Source organism: Aquarana catesbeiana, linkage group LG02 (genome assembly GCF_042186555.1).
Source record: "Aquarana catesbeiana isolate 2022-GZ linkage group LG02, ASM4218655v1, whole genome shotgun sequence".
Classification (NCBI taxonomy): domain Eukaryota; kingdom Metazoa; phylum Chordata; class Amphibia; order Anura; family Ranidae; genus Aquarana; species Aquarana catesbeiana.
Genome location: NC_133325.1, coordinates 473,059,951 through 473,080,353, shown reverse-complemented (window position 1 = coordinate 473,080,353; position 20,403 = coordinate 473,059,951). Strand labels below are relative to the sequence as shown.

The following is a 20,403-nucleotide window of genomic DNA, read 5'->3' as shown; positions in this document are numbered from 1 at the left end:
AGCTGCAGTTTTTTTAATTTTACCAGCTCTTTGCTCCAGAAACATCCCGGACTGAGTGCTGTGTTCAGTTGGAAATTGATGATCTAGATGTAGAAAGTTGATGTGGTCAATACTATGTGAGTCTTTTTTTGTTTTTGCAGTTATTCCTCATAAGATTGGACGTGTAATAGAAGGTAGTCCTGCTGACCGATGCAGGAAGCTGAAAGTGGGAGACAGGATCTCAGCTGTTAATGGCCAGTCAATTGTGGAGCTTTCACATGATAACATTGTACAGCTCATAAAGGATGCTGGAAATACTGTCACCCTAACAGTGATTGCAGAAGAAGGTAAGACTCACAATTCTTTCATTTATAAAACAGTGTTGTAGTAGGTTTTCCTTCTCATTGACTTAGTATAGCTTACTTATAAGTAGGTAGCTCGGACTTGTTTTGATCTGATTTGGAAACCTGCGTGAGCAAGCCTGCTAGGAAGCTGTCACTGTACTGTGCCAATTATCTGCGGCCTGAGCATTCCTTGCCCTACAGCTCACGTATACATGCCTCTTGTATACTTGCGGCTGCAGGGCGGGGATTTCCCAGGTAACAGATGATTGGCCCAGTACAGTGACAGCTTCTTGGCAGGTTTGGATTAGGATCTGAACAAGCCCGTCCTTATAAGTTCAAGATGGCCTCTTCTTTAAAGTAAATTGTCACCAGATTCTTTAGATGGTAATTTTATTTTATTAGAATGCATGATTTTGCACCCAGATAGCCAGAGAGAAATGGAGGGGGAAGTTTTCAATATTAGGAGGCATGTCTGGCCTTTATAGATGAGCAAAGCAACAAATCTGGGGATGAGTATAGGCAGTCTGAAAGCTAAATGGATCATCCTATCCATAATATAGATATAAAGGTTTGAAACAATGAACAAGACCTGATGCTGTAACACCAGCTCTAGACAGGGCCGTCATTGGGGGGGACAGACCATACATATCTAGGGGGCCCAGGTGTTCCGAGGGGCTCAGGCCCCAACCAAGGAGTTGTTGCTGCTGTTTAGTAACAAGTACAACTGGTTGGTAGGGACCCAGACCCCCAGACCAACGAGTTGTTAACTTTCTGTACAGTACCAGCCAGGGCTTTTTTTTCTGGTGGAACGCAATGGAACGGTGTTCCGGCACCTCTGTCAGACAGTGAAGGAGAAACATTCTCTGTATACTATTGCTTTAGCAGGGCGGTTGCAGAGTAAGTGCAGTTGCAACTGCAGCCTGAGAGAGGGGAAGGTGGACTGATAACATCTGCACTCCACTCCCCCCTGCAGACTGGATGCTGGTTTGGCGCCAGTCACAGCTCAGCCATGTGGAAGTGCTGTGCTGCATGTAGCCTGCCTGACTGTTCACTGTGGACTGAAGACAAGTTGTTAACATTACATTTTTGGTAAATTAATAACGTTGCTGGATGTGGGCCTGTGCTGTGTCTTTGTTGGGTTGGGCTGTCTCTTTGCTGGATGGGGATGTCTTTCTGCTGGATTGGGCTGTCTCTTTGCTATATGGGAATGTTTCTTTGCTATATAGGAATGTCTCTTTGCTGGATTGGGATGTCTCTTTGCTGAATATATGGGGCTGTCTGATTCGTTGAAATGGCCATTGGCCGAGCCCTGGGGAATGTTGGTGGTCAGGCCGGGGGGGGGACAGGCCTAAAGCTATGTAAGGGGGCCCAACATTTCTAATGGCTGCCCTGGCTCTGGAGCATTGCTGAGTGGTCTTTTTGATAGCCTGGTTAAATATCTGACTATGCCTGCTCCTGGTAAAATTCAAAGAACTCTTCACGCTCTATTTACCACGATCAGCAGGTAGCTGATAAAGATGGTATACATTTCCACTAATGACAATAAAAAATTAAAAAAAAGCCTTCGACTGTAGATTTTCCAAAGAACCTTCACCAGTGCACAGAGAAATGTAGAGTACTTCTCTGAAAACTGGATTTAAAACTTTACTCTAAAAGGCCATTAATAGGCCATTAATAGTGTAAAATCATTTCCAACCTTTACTAAAAATAACAATCCTAAAATGAGTAGAATCTGCAGGTATGAGTGCAACCCTAATCTCCATACCACTGCAAAGACTACATGCTGACATCACAAAACTAACTCCCTCCAACTGGACTTTACCCGGGGGTTGTACAATGATTCCTGGAACATGGCTACGGTCAGCTTTTTTTGCTTTGTGCTTAAAAAAGGTTCTTGCGGTAAAAGTCAAGGAAGCTTAGATGTCTGTAGTGTATCAATCCCTTACTATACAGAAACTGCACAAAACACAATTCATAGCTTACAAAATATGCCTACAACATGCACAAGCCAATTATCCTTTCTCGCAAAATAAGCATGTACAATATGTATCCATTAAGTAAATGAAATTGTTACTCAACTTCCATTGATGGAGTCATCTCACGGTTCCTTGCTCAGTCCAACTCAAAACTTCTCCAAAGTCCTCCAGCTAGAAGCAGCCATGTCTTGCCTCTTTGTCTTTCAAAACCAACTCTCCGTCTGACCACATGCTTCTTGCAAAAGCATAAGCTCCCCCCCACTTCCTATATATCACATCCTGTAAAGAGCTTTCTCTGAGACCAGTCCAACTGGTACATTTGCATATTAATAGGGGGAATATTAGGTTTTTAAAACACATGGTCTCAAAAATCTAACTATGCTATACTAACTAGCAAATACATATGCTATAAAATCACATAAATATCCATAGCAAGACATTCCACTTTTTGATTTCAATAGCATGATATTTAAAAAATATAATGCTTCAACAGCTCTTAAAGCTTTTGTCCAGGAAAGGGCAAAATAAACCCCTCGTTATTGTAAACGGGAGGAAAAAATTCCCTTTCGACCCCTGTATCTTCTGGGCCGTCAGACTTTTGTCACTGGAAGGTTGCAACATTCCTTTGAGTTGGGTTAACAATGTCCTTGACAGTCTGTGGAAAGAAAGATCCAGATGATGAAAGTCTCTTGTCCTCCTCCTGGTCATAAGGAAATGCTCAGATGAAAGTCCACTCCAATTAAACCACCATCAGGAAATCATCCGCATCTTCCAAAGATTCTTTCCCATCTGGCCTGGTCATCTGCTCTGCCTGCTCCACCACTTGATACTCAGTAACTGAAAAGAGTAAGAGACAAAGCAGATTAAATGTTCTTTCCAACTGTGTCAAAAACATAGCTCACTGCTCACATTTCTCTATCTCCCCAGTGCAAAACTATTGTAGGGTGCCCACTGTTGCCTTGTAACACTTTCACGGAAAGGCATTCATTTCCAATGGAAAGAATAAACCTGGGGGGCGTGGCCTGACAAGGCATGTGAGCGGACCTGCTGCACAGAGCTCCCGCTGATGATCCTGTCTAACATCCTTTCCTCACAACTGATTTAGCCCGTTTTTGCCTCAAAAAGCTGCCTGATACCTTCTGGAGTCGTCCGGTGCCGGTGGCCATCCGTCCTGAGCTGATAATGACCTGGGGAAACCGAATGGAGACCGAGGCCTGGGAATCCCAGGCTGACCAAGATGGCGCCGGCCAGTATCAGCCTCCCAAAGCACAGTGCGGCCTGGAGAAGAAATCCGAGCAGGGGGGTAAGTCCAGCAAACATCCTAAACTCAAAGAGCAATCCAGAGACATGCTTTATTATACTCAAAAGCTGGCTGGGCGTTCTAATCCCCCCTGCATGGTCTCTGTCAGCCCTTATACACCTCTGAGCTGGACAACAGGGAAGACACAAACATGCTAGATGACACAGTGCCATTAGACATGCAGCAGGATCTCATGTCTGATCCATCTGACTCCCCCTCAGAAGACAGTGCTCAGCCCTCTCTGAGTGAAATCCTGCATGCTGTGCACAAATGTACTGCCTCTATAGAAGATCTGAAGGAGAAATTTGGAGGGCTGAAGGAAACAGTGTCCCTTATGCGTCAGGATCTCCAAAAGATCAGAGAGAACCACAGCAGTGGAGGGTCGGGTGAGCGACGTGGAGGACCAGTTGCCCCCCCTTCATAGAGATGTCAGGACGGCTGCCCAAAACGCCTTTCAAGCCCTTAGTAAAACTGATGAAATTGAGAACTGTCTAAGACGCAATAATGTACGCATAGTGGGGCTCCCTGAAAAAGTGGTAGGCCGAGACCCCACAACATTTATTGAAGGATGGCTACAAGAAGTCTTTGGCAAAGACGCTTTCTCTCCCATTTATACTGTAGAAAGAGCTCACAGGGTGCCCCCGCGACCCCTTCCGCCTGGGAACCCCCCACGAACGATGTTGGCCAGGCTTTTGAACTATAAGGACAGAGAGGTGATACTGAGACTGGCAAGAGAAAAGGGCACTGTCAAGCATAATGGCACCAAAATCTCATTTTATCCAGACTTCTCAGCCGAAGTACAACGTAGGCGATCGAAATTTGCAGATATCAAGAAAAGGCTACAGAGGCTGCAGTTATCCTATGCAATGATGTTCCCAGCCAAACTGAGAGTGACGGCAAATGGACAGAATCAATTTTTTTTAAATGCACAAGACGCTGTGACCTGGCTGGATCATAATGAGCAAGCTCTGCGCCGCCAAGGCCGAGATGATGGAGCCGGATAAACCAGACCTGGCAGAAGTAATGCAGGGAATTGCAGGGCGTTAATCCCCCGTTTATGTTCATCACTCTGAAGAGGAACTTACTTATTATTCACACGGCGAGTGATTACCGCAGAAAATTTGTTATTTCTTCAACACCAGTTGCTTTCGTTAAAAGCACCGGCCCTCACGGGTGATGTTACCGTGTTGGGTGTTTGTAAGCTATTTGAAGTCATGGGTTACATGGCTACTGTTTCAAAGCCCCGTTGGCGTTAATAATCAGAACAGACCTCATATCCTACAGCCCCTGGACAGTACTGGCTGTGTGCGTTTCATCATGGCCGGATCCAGGGCCTTCAACATTTTTTATTTTTGCTATGTTTTTTACTGTTTTGCCGCGCAGTTGCGCGAGACTGTCCATCCTTTTCGAAAGCTAAGTTTCCATTGTGCAATCTCTTTGCAGAGAGAATGTTTTTTGATGTTACATGATCCAATACACCTAGGCCATCATACAATCCGAAACAGTCTGACCTCTAGAAGAACACCCCCCCTTCAATGTATTTTTAACTGTTTGCAATGGTTTCCACTCCTATAGTATCATGGAATGTGCGCGGAGTGAAGGACCCTTTAAAAAGGACCATGATCTCCTCTGGTTTGCGCAAATTCCATCCAGCTATTATTGGCCTTCAGGAGACTCATTTCCTGGGAGACAATGTGGGCTGTTTGCAATATGCCTGGGTGGGCAAGTCGTATCATTCCACTCATTCTGCTTATTCACGCGGGGTGAGTGTACTGATACACAAAGCATTAGTATACCAGGAACTAGACACACTGGTGGATGCCTCTGGCAGATTTGTATTCATTTATTGTAAACTGTATACCTTGACATTGCTTATAGCTTTTATATATATATCCCACCCCCGTTTTCACGGGAAGTGTTACAGTTGTTGCTGACGTACCTGGCAGGCAAATCTGACGTTCCACTGCTCATTATGGGAGATTTCAACTGCTATCTAGATCCCAAATTGGACAGGCATCCCCCAGTCCCTTCCCCCAAGGGTGTGGCAGGGGTATAGCGCTCAGCTGCCTAATTGCGGAGCTGGGTTGGACGGACATATGGCGCATACGTAATCCAGATGTGAAGCAGTTTTCCTGCTTCTCCAAGACCCACGGTTCTTTGTCCTGCATTGACCTTAGTATTGGTACAACTAATATACTTGATCACACATCTAGGATAGAATACTTCCCGCGTGGAGTGTCTGATCACTCACCAATGGCCCTATGGTTGATTGCCCAACCCCTAACCTTGCTGCCTAAGGCGCCGTGGAAGCTTAATGCTTTCTGGTTAAAATTGTTTAATTCCCCAGAGCGAATAACATCCCAAATAGAACGATTCTTTCAATCTCATAAACATTTTACAGATAAAATTCAAAAATGGGAAGCCTTTAAGGCCTGCCTTAGGGGGGTGTTTATTGCTGAGATAGCTGCAGTTAAAAGGAACTCCTCGGCCCTACTGGAGCAGGTTGGGGATCAGGTGCGTCAGCTGGAACTAAACCTATGTTACTGATCCTACAGATTCTGCAAGGGAGGCATGGATCTTGGCTCAGGACTCCCTAGACCGTCTGAGATGCTCCGCTGCAGAACGCAAGAGGTTTTTTAACAAGCTGGCATTTTATGAGGAAGGGGAAAAAACGGGACGACTGTTGGCAAAGATAGCCAGGTCACAGCAACAGTCCCCGGCAGTTGGAGCGATTTGTACAACTAGTGGTAGGGTGGTCAATGACCCTGAACATGTTTTGTCTGAGCTGGCATCCTTCTACAAGGATCTCTATGGTGCGAGGGATGACTACTCAGATAATGAGCTTGAGGCCTATCTGTCGGGGGATTGAGCTACCTTCCCTGTTGGAGGAGGCCAGACAATTGCTGGAGTCTCCTCTGACATCAGAAGAGCTACAAATTGCGGCATGTTCCTTTCCCACATGCAAAGCGCCGGGAGAGGATGGCATCCCCATGAAATTTTTGCCCAGTATGGCGAGTGGATAATGCCGCACTTGCTAGAAGTGTTTAATGCTTCTCTCGAGGAGGGCAGTCTACCACCCTCAATGACTAGAGCTAATATAATTTTATTACTGAAGCCTGGAAAGGATCCGATTGACCCAGGTTCATACAGGCCTATATCTCTTCTTCAAAGTGATGTTAAAATCCTGGCTAAGGTCCTGGCGCTACGGGTCAACCGGATCATTACTTCCATAATACACCCTGATCAGGCAGGTTTTATGCCGCAAAAATCCACGGCCACCAACCTCAGGTGCCTATTTTTAAATATGCAGCTACAGTCTGACAACAAGGGCAATAGGGCTCTGCTGTCCCTAGACACCAACAAGGCGTTTGACAGCGTGGGCTGGAGATATTTATGGGCGGTGTTGTCCCGGTTAGGGTTTGGAGACCGCTTCATAGCTTGGGTTAAATTGTTGTATGCCTCCCCACAGGCGACTATCAGGATGTCTGACAGGATGTCTCATGCATTTGCTTTGGGCAGGGGTACAAGGCAGGGATGTCCCCTGTCCCCCCTGCTCTTTGCCATCGCTATTGAGCCACTGGCAGCTGTAGTAAGGGCAAGTCAGGGGATCACGGGGTTCAAGTACGGGAGCCTCCACGAAAAGATTATGTTGTACGCTGACGACATGATGCTTTTCCTGGGAGATACCACAACATCTTTGGCTGAGGTGATAACCATTATCTCAGGTTTCGGTCTCTTTTCTGGCCTGACAATTAACTGGTCTAAGTCGGCTTTGATGCTGTTGGACGAGGAGGGAGTGGCGAATCTGCCGGATCCCTGCCCGGTCCCGGTGACGTCCTCATTCACATACTTGGGCATTCAAATCTCACCTAAAATTGCGGAATACTGTCATTTAAATATACACCCCTTACTATCCAGATTTAGAGACAAAATTAATACATGGAACAGACTTAAACACTTCAATACCAGGCACTTAGACACCTTCCCGCCCAGGCCAATTTTCAGCATTCAGCGCTGTCGCAATTTGAATGACAATTGCGCAGTCATGCTACACTGTAGCCAAACAAATTTTTTATCATTTTGTTCCCACAAATAGAGCTTTCTTTTGGTGGTATTTGATCACCTCTGCGGTTTTTATTTTTTGCGCAACAAATAAAAAAAGACCGAACATTTCGAAAAAAAAACAAGTTTTTCTTTGTTTCTGTTAAAATTTTTTGTAAATAAGTATGTTTTCTTCAATGATGGGCACTGATATGGCTGCACTGATGGGCACTGATATAGCGGCACTGATGGGCACCGATGAGGTGGCACCAATGAGGTGGCACTGATGGGCACTGATGATGGGCACTGATAGGCGGCACTGATGGGCACTGATAGGTGGCACTGATGGGCACTCGTGGCACTGATGGGCACTCGTAGGTGGCACTCATGGGCACTCGTAGGTGGCACTGATGTGTGGCACAGATGGGCACTGACAGGTGGCACAGATGGGCACTGACAGGTGGTGGCACTGATAAAATATATTGGGGGCATTGCTGGCAGATCTGGAACATAATGGTGCCAATCAGTGCCCATTTGTGGGCACTGATTGGCACAGATCGGGCACATTGGGCACATGTGGATGGCCATGGGGTACATACCTGGCCATCCACATGTTGCCCCTTCCCTGGTGGTCCTAGTGGCAATCCCTGGTGGTCCAGTGTGGTGATCTGAGGGGGGGCTGCGCTGATAAACAATCAGTGCAGACCCCCCTGCCAGAAGAACCGCCGATCGGCTCTCTTCTACTCGCGTCTGTCAGACGCGAGTGAGGAAAAGCCGATCAACGGCTCTTCCCATTGACAGCGTGATCAGCCGTGATTGGACACGGCTGATCACGTGGTAAAGAGCCTCCGCCGGAGGCTCTTTACCAAGATTGGTGGAGCGGTGTGTCAGGCTGACACACCACTCCACCGATCGCCGCGATGACGTCCAATCAGGATAACAGAACCATTTCCCGGACGTCAATCCGCTATAGGGCGGGCGGGAAGTGGTTAAACTTTCACTGGCAGGTAAGGCAAACTTAATAAAAATGATATTAATGCCGCAACTACTTTATTTCCTACACAACTCCCCGGTTGTGATACACTTAAAGATCTTTAGGGTGGTTAACACCCTTTTTAGAAGACTACTGTGGAACGTGGGCACCCCTAGAATTAAATAGGAACAATTACAGAACCCTAAGGACAGAGGAGGGCTGGCACTACCCAACCCTTGGCTGTACTATATAGCAGCTCAACTGCAGCATTTGATTGGCTCTATGGCCCGGGATCCGACCAGCTCATCGGCACGGTTGATGCTGATTGGGGCAGGGGCGGAGACTGTTCCGTTGGGTCTGGAGGCCCAGTTGTTCCATAGATCCAACAAACAGACGCCCACTCTCACCCTGATCCAGAAAATTTGGAACAAGAGAAGGCAGCTACAAGAGGTGACAGGTTTTACGGAATATAGCCCGATATGGGGGAATCTCTCCTATGTCGAGCTAGCAAAGTTGCAACAGGGACCCAGATGGCGATCCTTTGGCGTTATTTTATTAGCCCATATATTTTGGAATGGCAAGCTGATGTCGTTTTCAGAACTACAAGCCAAGTATAATTTACCAACTACCATGTACTACCCATATCTCCAGCTTAAACATGCGTTGGGCGCGCAGGGACTACCCCCATTTTTCATTTAATGCAGTCCAGCACAGAAACTAAAGGGTTTATTTCACAATGTTATCAAATGTTACTGATGCAACTTTTAAAAGCTTGCCCAAATAAGGCATCGTCCCTATGGGAGAAGGATGTAGGTCCACTCACGGGAGACCAATGGGAGGAAGCTCTGCAATCTATTAATATATGCTCCCTCAATGTGGCCCAAAAGGTCTCCCAATTATATATAGTACTTAGAGTGCACTACACCCCACTTAAACTATATAACATGGGTAGAAGGCCAGACCCTTTGTGTAATAGATGTAAACGACATCCAGGTGATCTCATTCACTTACTCTGGAGATGCCCAAAACTCCATAGGTACTGGAGCGAGGTACTGGGGACACTTAATCAAGTGTTCCAGACTAACATTCCCTTAGATCCAATTCATTGTCTATTAGGAGTCTTAGAGGACATTGTCCCGGAAGAGATGACTAGAATAGCAATCACTAGGGCACTGTTCCAGGCGCGTAAACTTATACTAATTGTCTGGAAGTCGGTCTCACCACCCTCTGTGACTTCCTGGATAACACATATGGGTAACACCTTAACTATGGAAAAATGTATTTACCAACATAGGGGTAGCTGTAATAGATTTGAGAGAATTTGGCACCATGGTTGGACACCCCTGGACTAAGTCCCAGGGAATTGGTAATGTCTAGATTGCTACAGTGTCACGGGGAAGGTTTATGAGGTTTCTTAAAGATTAACGATCAGAGGTTGGATAAGCATTGGGTCACTGTAAACATCTTTTGGCATGCAGACAAGACTTTGGTATTAGATGATGACTAGACTGTATTGTTTGCATAAGAATGTATTAATGTATGATGCTTGTACATTGGAAACTATGTGAATTTGTTCAATAAACACCTTTTTGATTTAAAAAAAAAAAAGAATAAACCTGAAAGTCTTTCTGTGCTGTCCTGGGAACACTGTCCTGCTGTTGTCCAGTCTTCACAGCATGGCACTACCTAGCAAAATCCCCTCTTCTATGACAACAAAAACACTTAATGTGACTGAATCTACCATTCCCAACCACTTGCTTCCACTTCTTAAGAAATGCTGGTGTAGGAATCTCATCGATTTCCTCTCTAGGGATCCCCACCTTAAGTAACTCTACATGTGTCTCCTGGAGACCATAGGCCTTGCCTTCTTGTTATTTGACTCAACTCAGCCATCTTTATTTGAGCTGATCGAATTTCCAGTTCCCCATTTATGGGAAGTAACAGTGGCACACTCCTTACATTTGCTTATAGTCTTAGGGCCTTTGTCCTTTGTTAGGGCCTCGTTAGACTTGCTTATGAGGGCTGCACACCACACATTCAAATTTTCAGCTCTGCCTGCTGTGGTTTGCACACACTTCGAAGCCACTGCAGGTTTGACTTTGAGTTCCCTACATTCTAAATATTTTGCCTTGCTTGCAGTGTCTTCCACTTGGTTGCCACTGCAAGCTGCTCCTTCAGTAAATCTTATTCTAACTGTTTTGCTTGTGTCTTTTTTAAAGGTTCTTGCGGTAGAAGCCAAGGAAACTTAGACCTCTGTAGTGTATTAATGCTTTACCAAACAGAAAAGCTGCACAAAAAACAAATAAATGCTTTCAAAATATGCCTACAACATGTACAAGCCAATTATCCTTTGGCAAAATATAAGCATGTACAATAGGTACGCATTAAGTAAACTAAACAGTTACTCAACTTCCATTGATGGAGTTATCTCATAGTTCCTTGGTCAAAGTCCAACTCAAAGCTTCTCCAAAGTCCTCCAGCTTGAAGTTGCCATGTCTTGCCTCTTTGTCCTCCAAAACACTCTACATCTGACCACATGCTTCTTTCAAAATCAGAAGCTCCTCCCCCCACTTCCTGTATATCACATTTCCTCTAAAGAGCTTCTTCTGAGACCAGTCCAAATGGTACATTTTCATATCAATAGGGGGAGCCTTAGATTTTGTAAAACACATGGTCTCAAAAATATAACTATGCTATACTAACTAACAAATACATATGCTATAAAATCATCTAAATATCCATAGCGACACACAGCTGTACAGTGTGCCCAAAATGAAAACATTTGTATTCCCAGTAGCAGAGCTACTTTCCTGGTAATCTAGCCAGGGAACCATGCACTCAGCCTCAGTACTCAAAGTCCAGTCATACCACAGCTAGTAATCAACCTTGGCATATTAGGAACATGCATATTCATAAGGTATTTGTAGATTGTATCAACTTGCCCAATCAATGCAGGGGCCCCAAAGACTATCCTGGCTAATAGGCCCTGCTTATCCTGCAGCAATTCTTAACTTTTTAGTTATTTAACTTTTAGTCACAGTTTTTTTTTCCAACAATTACTTCTAACTTTAGTTTGTTGCTGCCTTTAGGCTTTTTACAATTAAGTGCAGCTTCTACAAGCAGCGTATAATCCTGGCCAGAGCAGAGTTGTAAAGTAGGTCATCAGCAGCTTTTGTTTCTGGACAGTGTAGAAAATTCATCTACAGTAGGTTAAAATCCGGTTCTTAGATGGATTTTTTTTCTCCAAGTCCATCACATGCTTCTGCTTTTCCAAGGAGTTATTCTCAAGTCAGAGAAATAAAACATACATCTGATTGTGCCTACTCCTGCAATTTATTCAAGAAAATGAGTCCGCAGTTTAATTAGAAGCGTTATAATTTCTTTGCCAGATAGATGGCTTTGCCTGTTTCCAAATAATAAGTACCTTAATCCAGAAAGCAGATGGATTAGCACATGGGTACATTCTCATTTCAGTGCAAATATTAGACTTTTCAGTCATCTTTTATGCAGGGAAATATGAAAGGCTCAGTTTACCTGTTCTTAAACATTTAATGAGAAAGATATGCTTTTTTTATATTTATGAAAACAGAGTGTTTTCATTAAAGGCTTTTGGTTCGGAGAGTAATGATTTGTTTCAATTTATAATGTCACTCTTCGGATTTTAGAAAATTGTGACCTTTTCAGAGATCCCTTCATTTTACAATTAACCTAGACAGAACAGTGGTAGATACGCGTTTGTATATGAAAACTCAAGTGGTATTTCTGTACAGATATTACTTATTTTTAACTGACTGATTTCATTTTTTTTTTCTGCGGATTCTGTCATCTTAATTAGAGAAACAAATAAAGCTGCAGTGATGAAAATTGGATCCATGGATTTTAAATATTGGTTCCATTGCTTACAACTAACATGAAGACATTTGTGGAATGGTTTGTGTGATGTATGTGGTTACATCCTGTGATCAGTCTGATGCAGAGCTGATTGCACATATAGCTGACTGCTCAATCTTGAGTATGTCATTCATAAACTATCATTACTTTTTTGTGTACAGTTCTGTAGGGTCGCTGGCTGGACCAGCAGTCCTGCGTTGTATGACTGTGAGGGCCCACCCACATTCCCAAGCATTGGACAATCACAATGTATGAGAGCGCCTGCTGCTGGAAGAGCAAGGAATAAGTAAGAATTTGTACAAATCCCTTCCCCGCTGTACTCAAATGAGCAATTGGTCCTTTAGATCAGTGGACTGCAAACTGCAGCCCTGGGGTCAGATGCAGCCCTTTGCTTGCCTTTATCCGGCCCTTGAGGCATTGTTTCTGCGACTGAAGTCAACTATGGTGTATAATTCCTGCCACCGACACCAACAATGGGGCACTATTCCTTCCACTGACATCAACTATTTCTCCCCCTAATACCAAAGATCAGGAATTGCTTACTCCCACTGGGCACAGTCTGGCCCCCTAAAGTCTGAAGGACCATAAACTGCCCTTTTTTTTCGAATATTTGGAGACCCTTGCTTCAGATCATTAAGGAGTACATTTAAATTAACCAGTTGGGTACTAGCCTGTACATTCCCTTTCGTTACTAGGCCGTTTTTCAGTTTTCAGGGCTGTGATAGTTTAACTGAAAATTATACCCAAATATATTTTATATCATTTTTTTAATCGGGTAAAGACAAAAGACAGAAAATGCCAGGACAGTGTGAGCACCACCAAACTGACCCTTTTTAAAATTGTAGACAAAGCGATCTCCTTTTTTGCCCCAATTTTTTGAAATGATGAAGCGGGGGGGTAAAAGGGTTCTTCAACAATGAGTCTTCTGCTGCCTATGATCCCTTAACTCATTGACTTCTGACTGATACACTGATAATTATTCCTTACTCCATTGTGAGAGAAAGGGGACGGCTTTCAAATGTAAACAGGGTTTTGGGTTTTGTACAATAGTGCATGTGATCTGGGCTGTCTAATTACAGCTCAGTATCATAGAATAATATGCAGCGCTCAAATATACATCCAAATAATAATACAAAACTGTGTGACCAGAGGTAAAAAAACAAAATAAAGATTATTAAGCCCTATGAAGGGGGAAAATTAAAATTAAAAAATATTAACCACCAACGTGAAAGTACAAAGTGTTGTAAGTGAATACAAATCAATTGGAAAGAGTCATGTGATATAAAAGGAAACAAAGTCCATATAGGATACTTAATATAAATGTGCAAAAATCAGCTGATTGAAATCACTGGAACTACACTGGAAACATGGTAAGAACAAGTATTTGTAGACCACCACCACTACGGACTGTGCAAAGGCTTACCGGAATGTATGGACTTAAAGGGGTATACACCTCTTAAGTCATGTAGACTCGTGGTGTTAATCACTGTATGTTTGAAGATGTGACATCTACGATCGCTATCCCAGATCAAGACCCGAACACTCCTCATCGAAAGATTCCCAGTATGATGTGCAGATATATTTTTCATGGATGGAAAGAAGACCACAACAAGTCTCGGTATTCACACGGTGTAACCAAAAAGTTAAAAAAGGTTTCACATAGTGTGATATCGTAGATAAAAGAATTTATTTAAAAGGAATACAATCAGAAAAAACACTCACATTTCACATGTAGATGAATTCATTTGCAAGGATAACATGGAATGGCACAATGATGTTGGCAGGACTCGACCGAACACGTTTCGTCTACACAGATGACGTCTGTAGACGAAACGTCTGGTCGAGTCCTGTCAACATCATTGCGGCATTCAATATTGTCCTTGCAAATGCATTCATCTACATGTGAAATGTGAGTGTTTTTTTAAAATAAATTATTCTATCTACGATATCACACTATGTGGAACCTTTTTTCATTTTTTGGTTACACCGTGTGAATACGGAGACTCGTCGTGGTTCTCTTTCCATCCATGAAAAATATATCTGCACATCATACTGGGAATATGTTGATGAGGAGTGTTCGGTCTTGATCTGGGATAGCAATCATAGATGTCACATCTCCATACATATGCTGATTAACACCACAAGCCTACATGACTTAAGAGGTGTATACCCCTTTGAGTCCATACATTCTGGTAAGCCTTTGCACAGTCGGTGGTGGTGGTTATCTACAAATACTTTTTCTTACCATGTTTCCAGTGTGGTTCCAGTGATGTCAATCGGCTGATTTTTGCACATTTATATCAAGAATCCTATATGGACTTTGTTTACTTTTATATCACATGACTCTTTCCAATTGATTTGTATTCACTTACAACACTTTGTACTTTCACGTTGTTGGTTAATATTTTTAATTTTAGTTTTTCACTTCATAGGGCTAAATAGTATTTTATTTTTTTTTTACATCTGGTCACACAGTTTTGTATTATTATTTGGTTGTATATTTGAGCGCTGCATATTATTCTATGATCCATTGTCTTTTGTTGGGTTGGCTGCTCTATATACTAATTCTGAGCGTTAGCGTGGTATTTTTGATTTTCCATTTATAATTACAGCTCAGTAACAAAGATGAAATTGAAGCGCCGCATCACTCCTAAGAGGTGCAGATACAACTTTATTCGGATAAAAGTAGCCAAAGCATTTCGTAATTATACACACAGGCCTTTTCAACAGCTGGTTTGGCTGCCAAACCAGCTGCTGACAAGGCCTTTGCATCACAAAACATAACATTAAAGGTCCAGTTTACTTCTAGTTTATTCACATTGTTGTCAATCAAGCCCTGGTAAAGGGGGCACTCTTAAAGCGCCAAAAAGCATTGGGTACTTTTTGGATTGACCCTTTAATTTTATTGGAATAAAGTTGTGTCTGGACCTCTTAGCAATGGTGTGGTGCTTCAGTTTCAATTTTTGTTGTGTTACACCACAAGCCAAGGAGACTGATGAGGATCCTCTGTGGTGTGGAAACTGCCTGCCCAGGAACCAGATCATTTACAGTAACATTAATACTTAAATACTTTAAGATAGCAAAAACAGTGGGATAATCTTATACAGAGGCGTATCTAGTGAAAATGGCGCCTATGGCAAACACTGAAACTGTGCAGCTAAACAGCTAACAAAACTACAACATCAGCACCCATAAATGCGGCGTTACCAGCACCCAAAAATGCAGTAACATCAGCACCCATAAATGCGGCCTTACCAGCACCCATAAATGCAGTAACATCACCCATGAATGCAGCTTCACCAGCACCCAAAAATGCAGTAACATCAGCACCCATGAATGCCGCCTTACCAGCACCCAAAAATGCAGTAACATCAGCAACCATAAATGCGTCCTCACCAGCACCCATAAATGCATTAACATCAGCACCCATAAATGCGGCCTCACCAGCACCCAAAAATGCAGTAACATCAGCACCTATAAATGCGGCCTTACCAGCACCCAAAAATGCAGTAACATCAGCACCCATAAATGCGGCCTCACCAGCACCCATGAATGCAGTAACATCAGCACCCATGAATGCAGTAACATCAGCACCCATGAATGCAGTAACATCAGCACCCAAAAATGCAGTAACGTCAGCACCCATAAATGCAGTAACATGAGCACCCATAAATGCAGTAACATGAGCACCCATGAATGCAGTAACATCAGCACCCATGAATGCAGTAACGTGAGCACTCATAAATGCAGTAACATGAGCACCCATAAATGCAGTAACGTCAGCACCCATAAATGCAGTAACGTCAGCACCCATAAATGCGGCCTCTTGAGTACCCATAAATGCAGTAACATGAGCACCCATAAATGCAGTATCATGAGCACCCATAAATGCAGTAACATCAGCACCCATAAATGCGGCCTTACCAGCACCCATAAATGAAGTAACATCAGCACCCATAAATGCAGCCTTACCAGCACCCAAAAATTTAGTAACATCAACACCCATAAATACGGCCTTACCAGCACCCATAAATGCAGTAACATCAGCACCCAAAAATGCAGTAACATCAGCACCCAAAAATGCAGTAACATCAGCACCCATAAATGCAGCCTTACCAGCACCCATAAATGCAGCCTTACCAGCACCCATAAATGTAGTAACATCAGCACCCAAAAATGCAGTAACATCAGCGCCCATAAATGCGGCCTCACCAGCACCCAAAAATGCAGTAACATCAGCACCCATAAATGCAGTAACATCAGCACCCATAAATGCAGTAACATCAGCACCCAAAAATGCAGTAACATCAGCACCCATAAATGCAGTAACATCAGCACCCATAAATGCAGTAACATCAGCACCCATAAATACGTCCTCACCAGCACCCATAAATGCAGTAACATCAGCACCCATAAATACGTCCTCACCAGCACCCAAAAATGCAGTAACATCAGCACCCATAAATGTGGCCTCACCAGCACCCAAAAATGCAGTAACATCAGAAACCAAAAATGCAGTAACATCAGCAGTCATAAATGCAGTAACACCAGCACCCATAAATGCAGTAACATCAGCACCCATAAATGCAGTAACATCAGCACCCATAAATGCAGTAACATCAGAACCCATAAATCCAGTAACATCAGCACCGATAAATGCAGTAACACCAGCACCCAAAAATGCAGTAACACCAGCACCCAAAAATGCAGTAACACCAGCACCCAAAAATGCAGTAACACCAGCACCCAAAAATGCAGTAACATCAGCACCCATAAATGCGGCCTTACCAGCACCCATAAATGCAGTAACATCAGCACCCATAAATGCGGCCTCACCAGCACCCATAAATGCAGTAACATCAGCACCCATAAATGCAGTAACATCAGCACCCATAAATGCAGTAAATCAGCACCCATAAATGCAGCAACATCAGCACCCATAAATGCAGCCTTACCAGCACCCAAAAATGCAGTAACATCAGCACCCATAAATACAGTAACACCAGCACCCAAAAATGCTGCACCAGCGCCTTTGACACTGTACAAAGGTAGAGAGGGATTAGGATCACCAGTGGCCGGGTGCTCTAGGCTTCCTAGTGGTAGCACCGAGCCCTGTCTGCTTGGCACACACGCAGAATCGCACATGATGACTTTAAGACCCCTTTCACACTGGAGGCGTTTTTCAGGCGCTACAGCGCTAAAAATAGCGCCTGCATAGCGCTTGAAAAAAGCCTCAGCTGCAAACCCAGTGTGAAAGCCTGAGTGCTTTCACGCTGGGGCGTTGCGCTGGCAGGGCGTTAGAAAAAGTCCTGCCAGCAGCTTCTTTGCAGCGCTGTAGGAGCAGTGAATACACCACTCCTCCACAGCTTCTGCCCATTGAAATCAATGGGGCAGTGCCGGCAAAGCGCCGCTGCAGCAGCGTTTTGCGGGCTGATTTAACCTCTTTTCGGCCCCTAGCAGAGGGTTAAAACCGCCCCGGTAGCGGCCGAATAGCGCCGCTAAAGCGTCGCAAAAATAGCGCCACTTTACCGCTGAAGCCCGGGCGGCTCAGTGTGAAAGGGGTCCAAGTCATCACCATGTGTGATTGTGTGTGCCAGGCCCAAGCAGAAGCAAGCAGCCATCAATCTAGTGCTCAATATGGATTAAATAAATATGCTTAGCCATTGATATAATAAATAAAGTGTAATAAAGTGATTTGTGCAACAGCAGGTACTACTTGCACAAATCACTTTATTACACTTTATTTATGATATCTATGGCTAAGCATATTTATTTAATCCAAATAGTTTCAGCACTATATTGGATTGCTTGCTTTGCAGTTGCCACTGGTTACAGGTTACTGGTACACTGTACACATGCTGCATGCACATGATGATCAAGATCATGGGTGACAAGTTCTGTCTATACTAGTACCTGCTGTCACCGACCACGTCACGGCGCGTCACACAGACCCTGGAGACCCCCGAGAAGAGAAGATGAAGCAGACAGCAGTTGCGCAGAGGAGGGTAGGCGGAGCTTTAGGCTCCCCTTCCACCAGTTACCCTATGGCTACGGGCGGTCACTCTGGCCAAAGCCAACTCATTGGCCGCCATTGGGGCGCCTGTCGCTTCCCTCCTCACTTGCTAATGAAGTGTTGTGGCGCTGGGGTCTAGATTGTGCAGGAGGCGGCCGCGAGAGGACGGGTGGGACTTTTTTTTGTGCGGGGGCAGCTTTTTTGCCCCCCCATACGCCTCTGACCTTATATGCCCAGCTATTTCTCCACTTGCCCACTTTCCTCAACTAATTTACAGCTCAGTTCATAGCTATTCACTGGTGCACTGGCTGCCTGTGTGTTTTCTCTACAGTGCGTTAATAAATTGCACTCCAGATTTACATGGCCACCACCTGACATTTCAAAACCTATGGCAGTAGTGAACTGGTCAATGTTTTTGTGCCCAGAGCTCAGTTTTAACATCCATTTTATTTTGGAGATTGAAAACGCATTAAAGAACATTTGCCAGTCTCATTCACTCATAGTTGTGTCTTGAGAAAAACTATGTGGAAGAAGTATAATCTCATTCTGGATTACTGCTACCATCCGATGGCTTTGTTGTGTGTTTGAGAAGTTATGCTTAGATTGTCAGAAAAAAAGCAGTTACCTCAAATCATGTTTAGCCTGTGGAATACATACATATTTGTTGTTGCCAGTGACTCTTATATATAGTCACTTGGGTTTTAGGTTTAGTAGACTGTTAATTGGATCAATTTATAAAAGAACCACTTTTTTTAATTAAAGCATGTTCCGATAGGGTCCCACAACTCCTTTTTTGACCTCTTGTATTTTGCACACATAGATGCTTATAATTATATAAGCTAAGTCAGAAGAGCTTAAATCATATTGGCATGCTGAACAGTCTGCCGTTGGCTCTGAGCCCATCCAGCTACAGTTCCAAATGAGGGGCTTAGTGGAGTCTATACTGAATGGGAGAGCAGCATCAGACTGCGGCTAAATGTTTCATTGGTTTCCTAGCTTCTTGGCTGCATATCTGAGCCCCTCAATTCCTCAGTTGTTATCTCTGCACACAGCTGGTCTACAGACTGAACAGCACAAAGATGTGAGGAAGGAGGCCAAGACTTGGTATGGTTGTTAGGTGGATCAGTACTGTGGATGCCTACTGATTAACCCTCCTCTACCCACTCTAAATGTGTTTTTAAGTAATCAGATATCAGCAACACCAGACTGAAATAAAAGTGAGACTGTGGTGTGGATTGTTTTGATTTCCAAGGCAACCCATTGCTTTTTAGACAAATCTCTTTTTAAAAGACACAAGATTCTAGAATATTAACATATAACAATATTAAAAAAAATGTTCTATTGGAGTCTATGTTTGGGGTATCTGTGCTGTAAAATGTATATATAGTTTTAATTCTAGTATTACTGTGGCTTCTAGATCTGGTTTCCTTTAGAGGAGCTTGAGAGATGTGAAGAGGCTAAAAAAAGTACTATATGAGCCCTAAAGTCCAACGCCAGGCAAAACTATTTCTTTAGTTTTGGAGAGAGTGGGAAAGATTGGCTCATTTATACTTACAACTACTGCTCCAACATGCTTTTTTTATGTGTTTTTGATGCTTCAGTAATACTTCAGTGATGCTTTGGTGATGCTTTTTTTGAAGCTTTAATGAAGCTTGGCAAATGCTGGGTATGTGTGTTGATTTTCTATTTGTTTTTAAGGAACCCAGTAGAAACCCAGTTCATTAGTACCCTTGTTCAGCAGATCCCCAGCTTATTAGTACTCTCGTATAGCAGATCCCCTTGCTCAGTAGTAACCCCCACTTAGTAGTAACCCCCAGCTCTTCTGGTTCTCTGTCACCCAGTACTCACTCTGCAGTCCTGTTCCCGTTTCGCTATAGCATTCCCAT

At 43.7% G+C, this 20,403-nt stretch overlaps 1 protein-coding gene across 3 annotated transcripts in view; it reads left to right on the top strand.

Moving 5' to 3' along the window:
- MAGI3 (membrane associated guanylate kinase, WW and PDZ domain containing 3) overlaps window positions 1-20,403 on the top strand; it is a 548,042-nt gene that overhangs the window by 467,308 nt on the left and 60,331 nt on the right. For all 3 annotated transcript variants that reach the window (XM_073615714.1, XM_073615713.1, XM_073615715.1), the window contains exon 16: window positions 141-326. In XM_073615714.1, coding sequence (XP_073471815.1) covers window positions 141-326 — 186 coding nt within the window. The remainder of the gene's footprint in view (window positions 1-140; window positions 327-20,403) is intronic.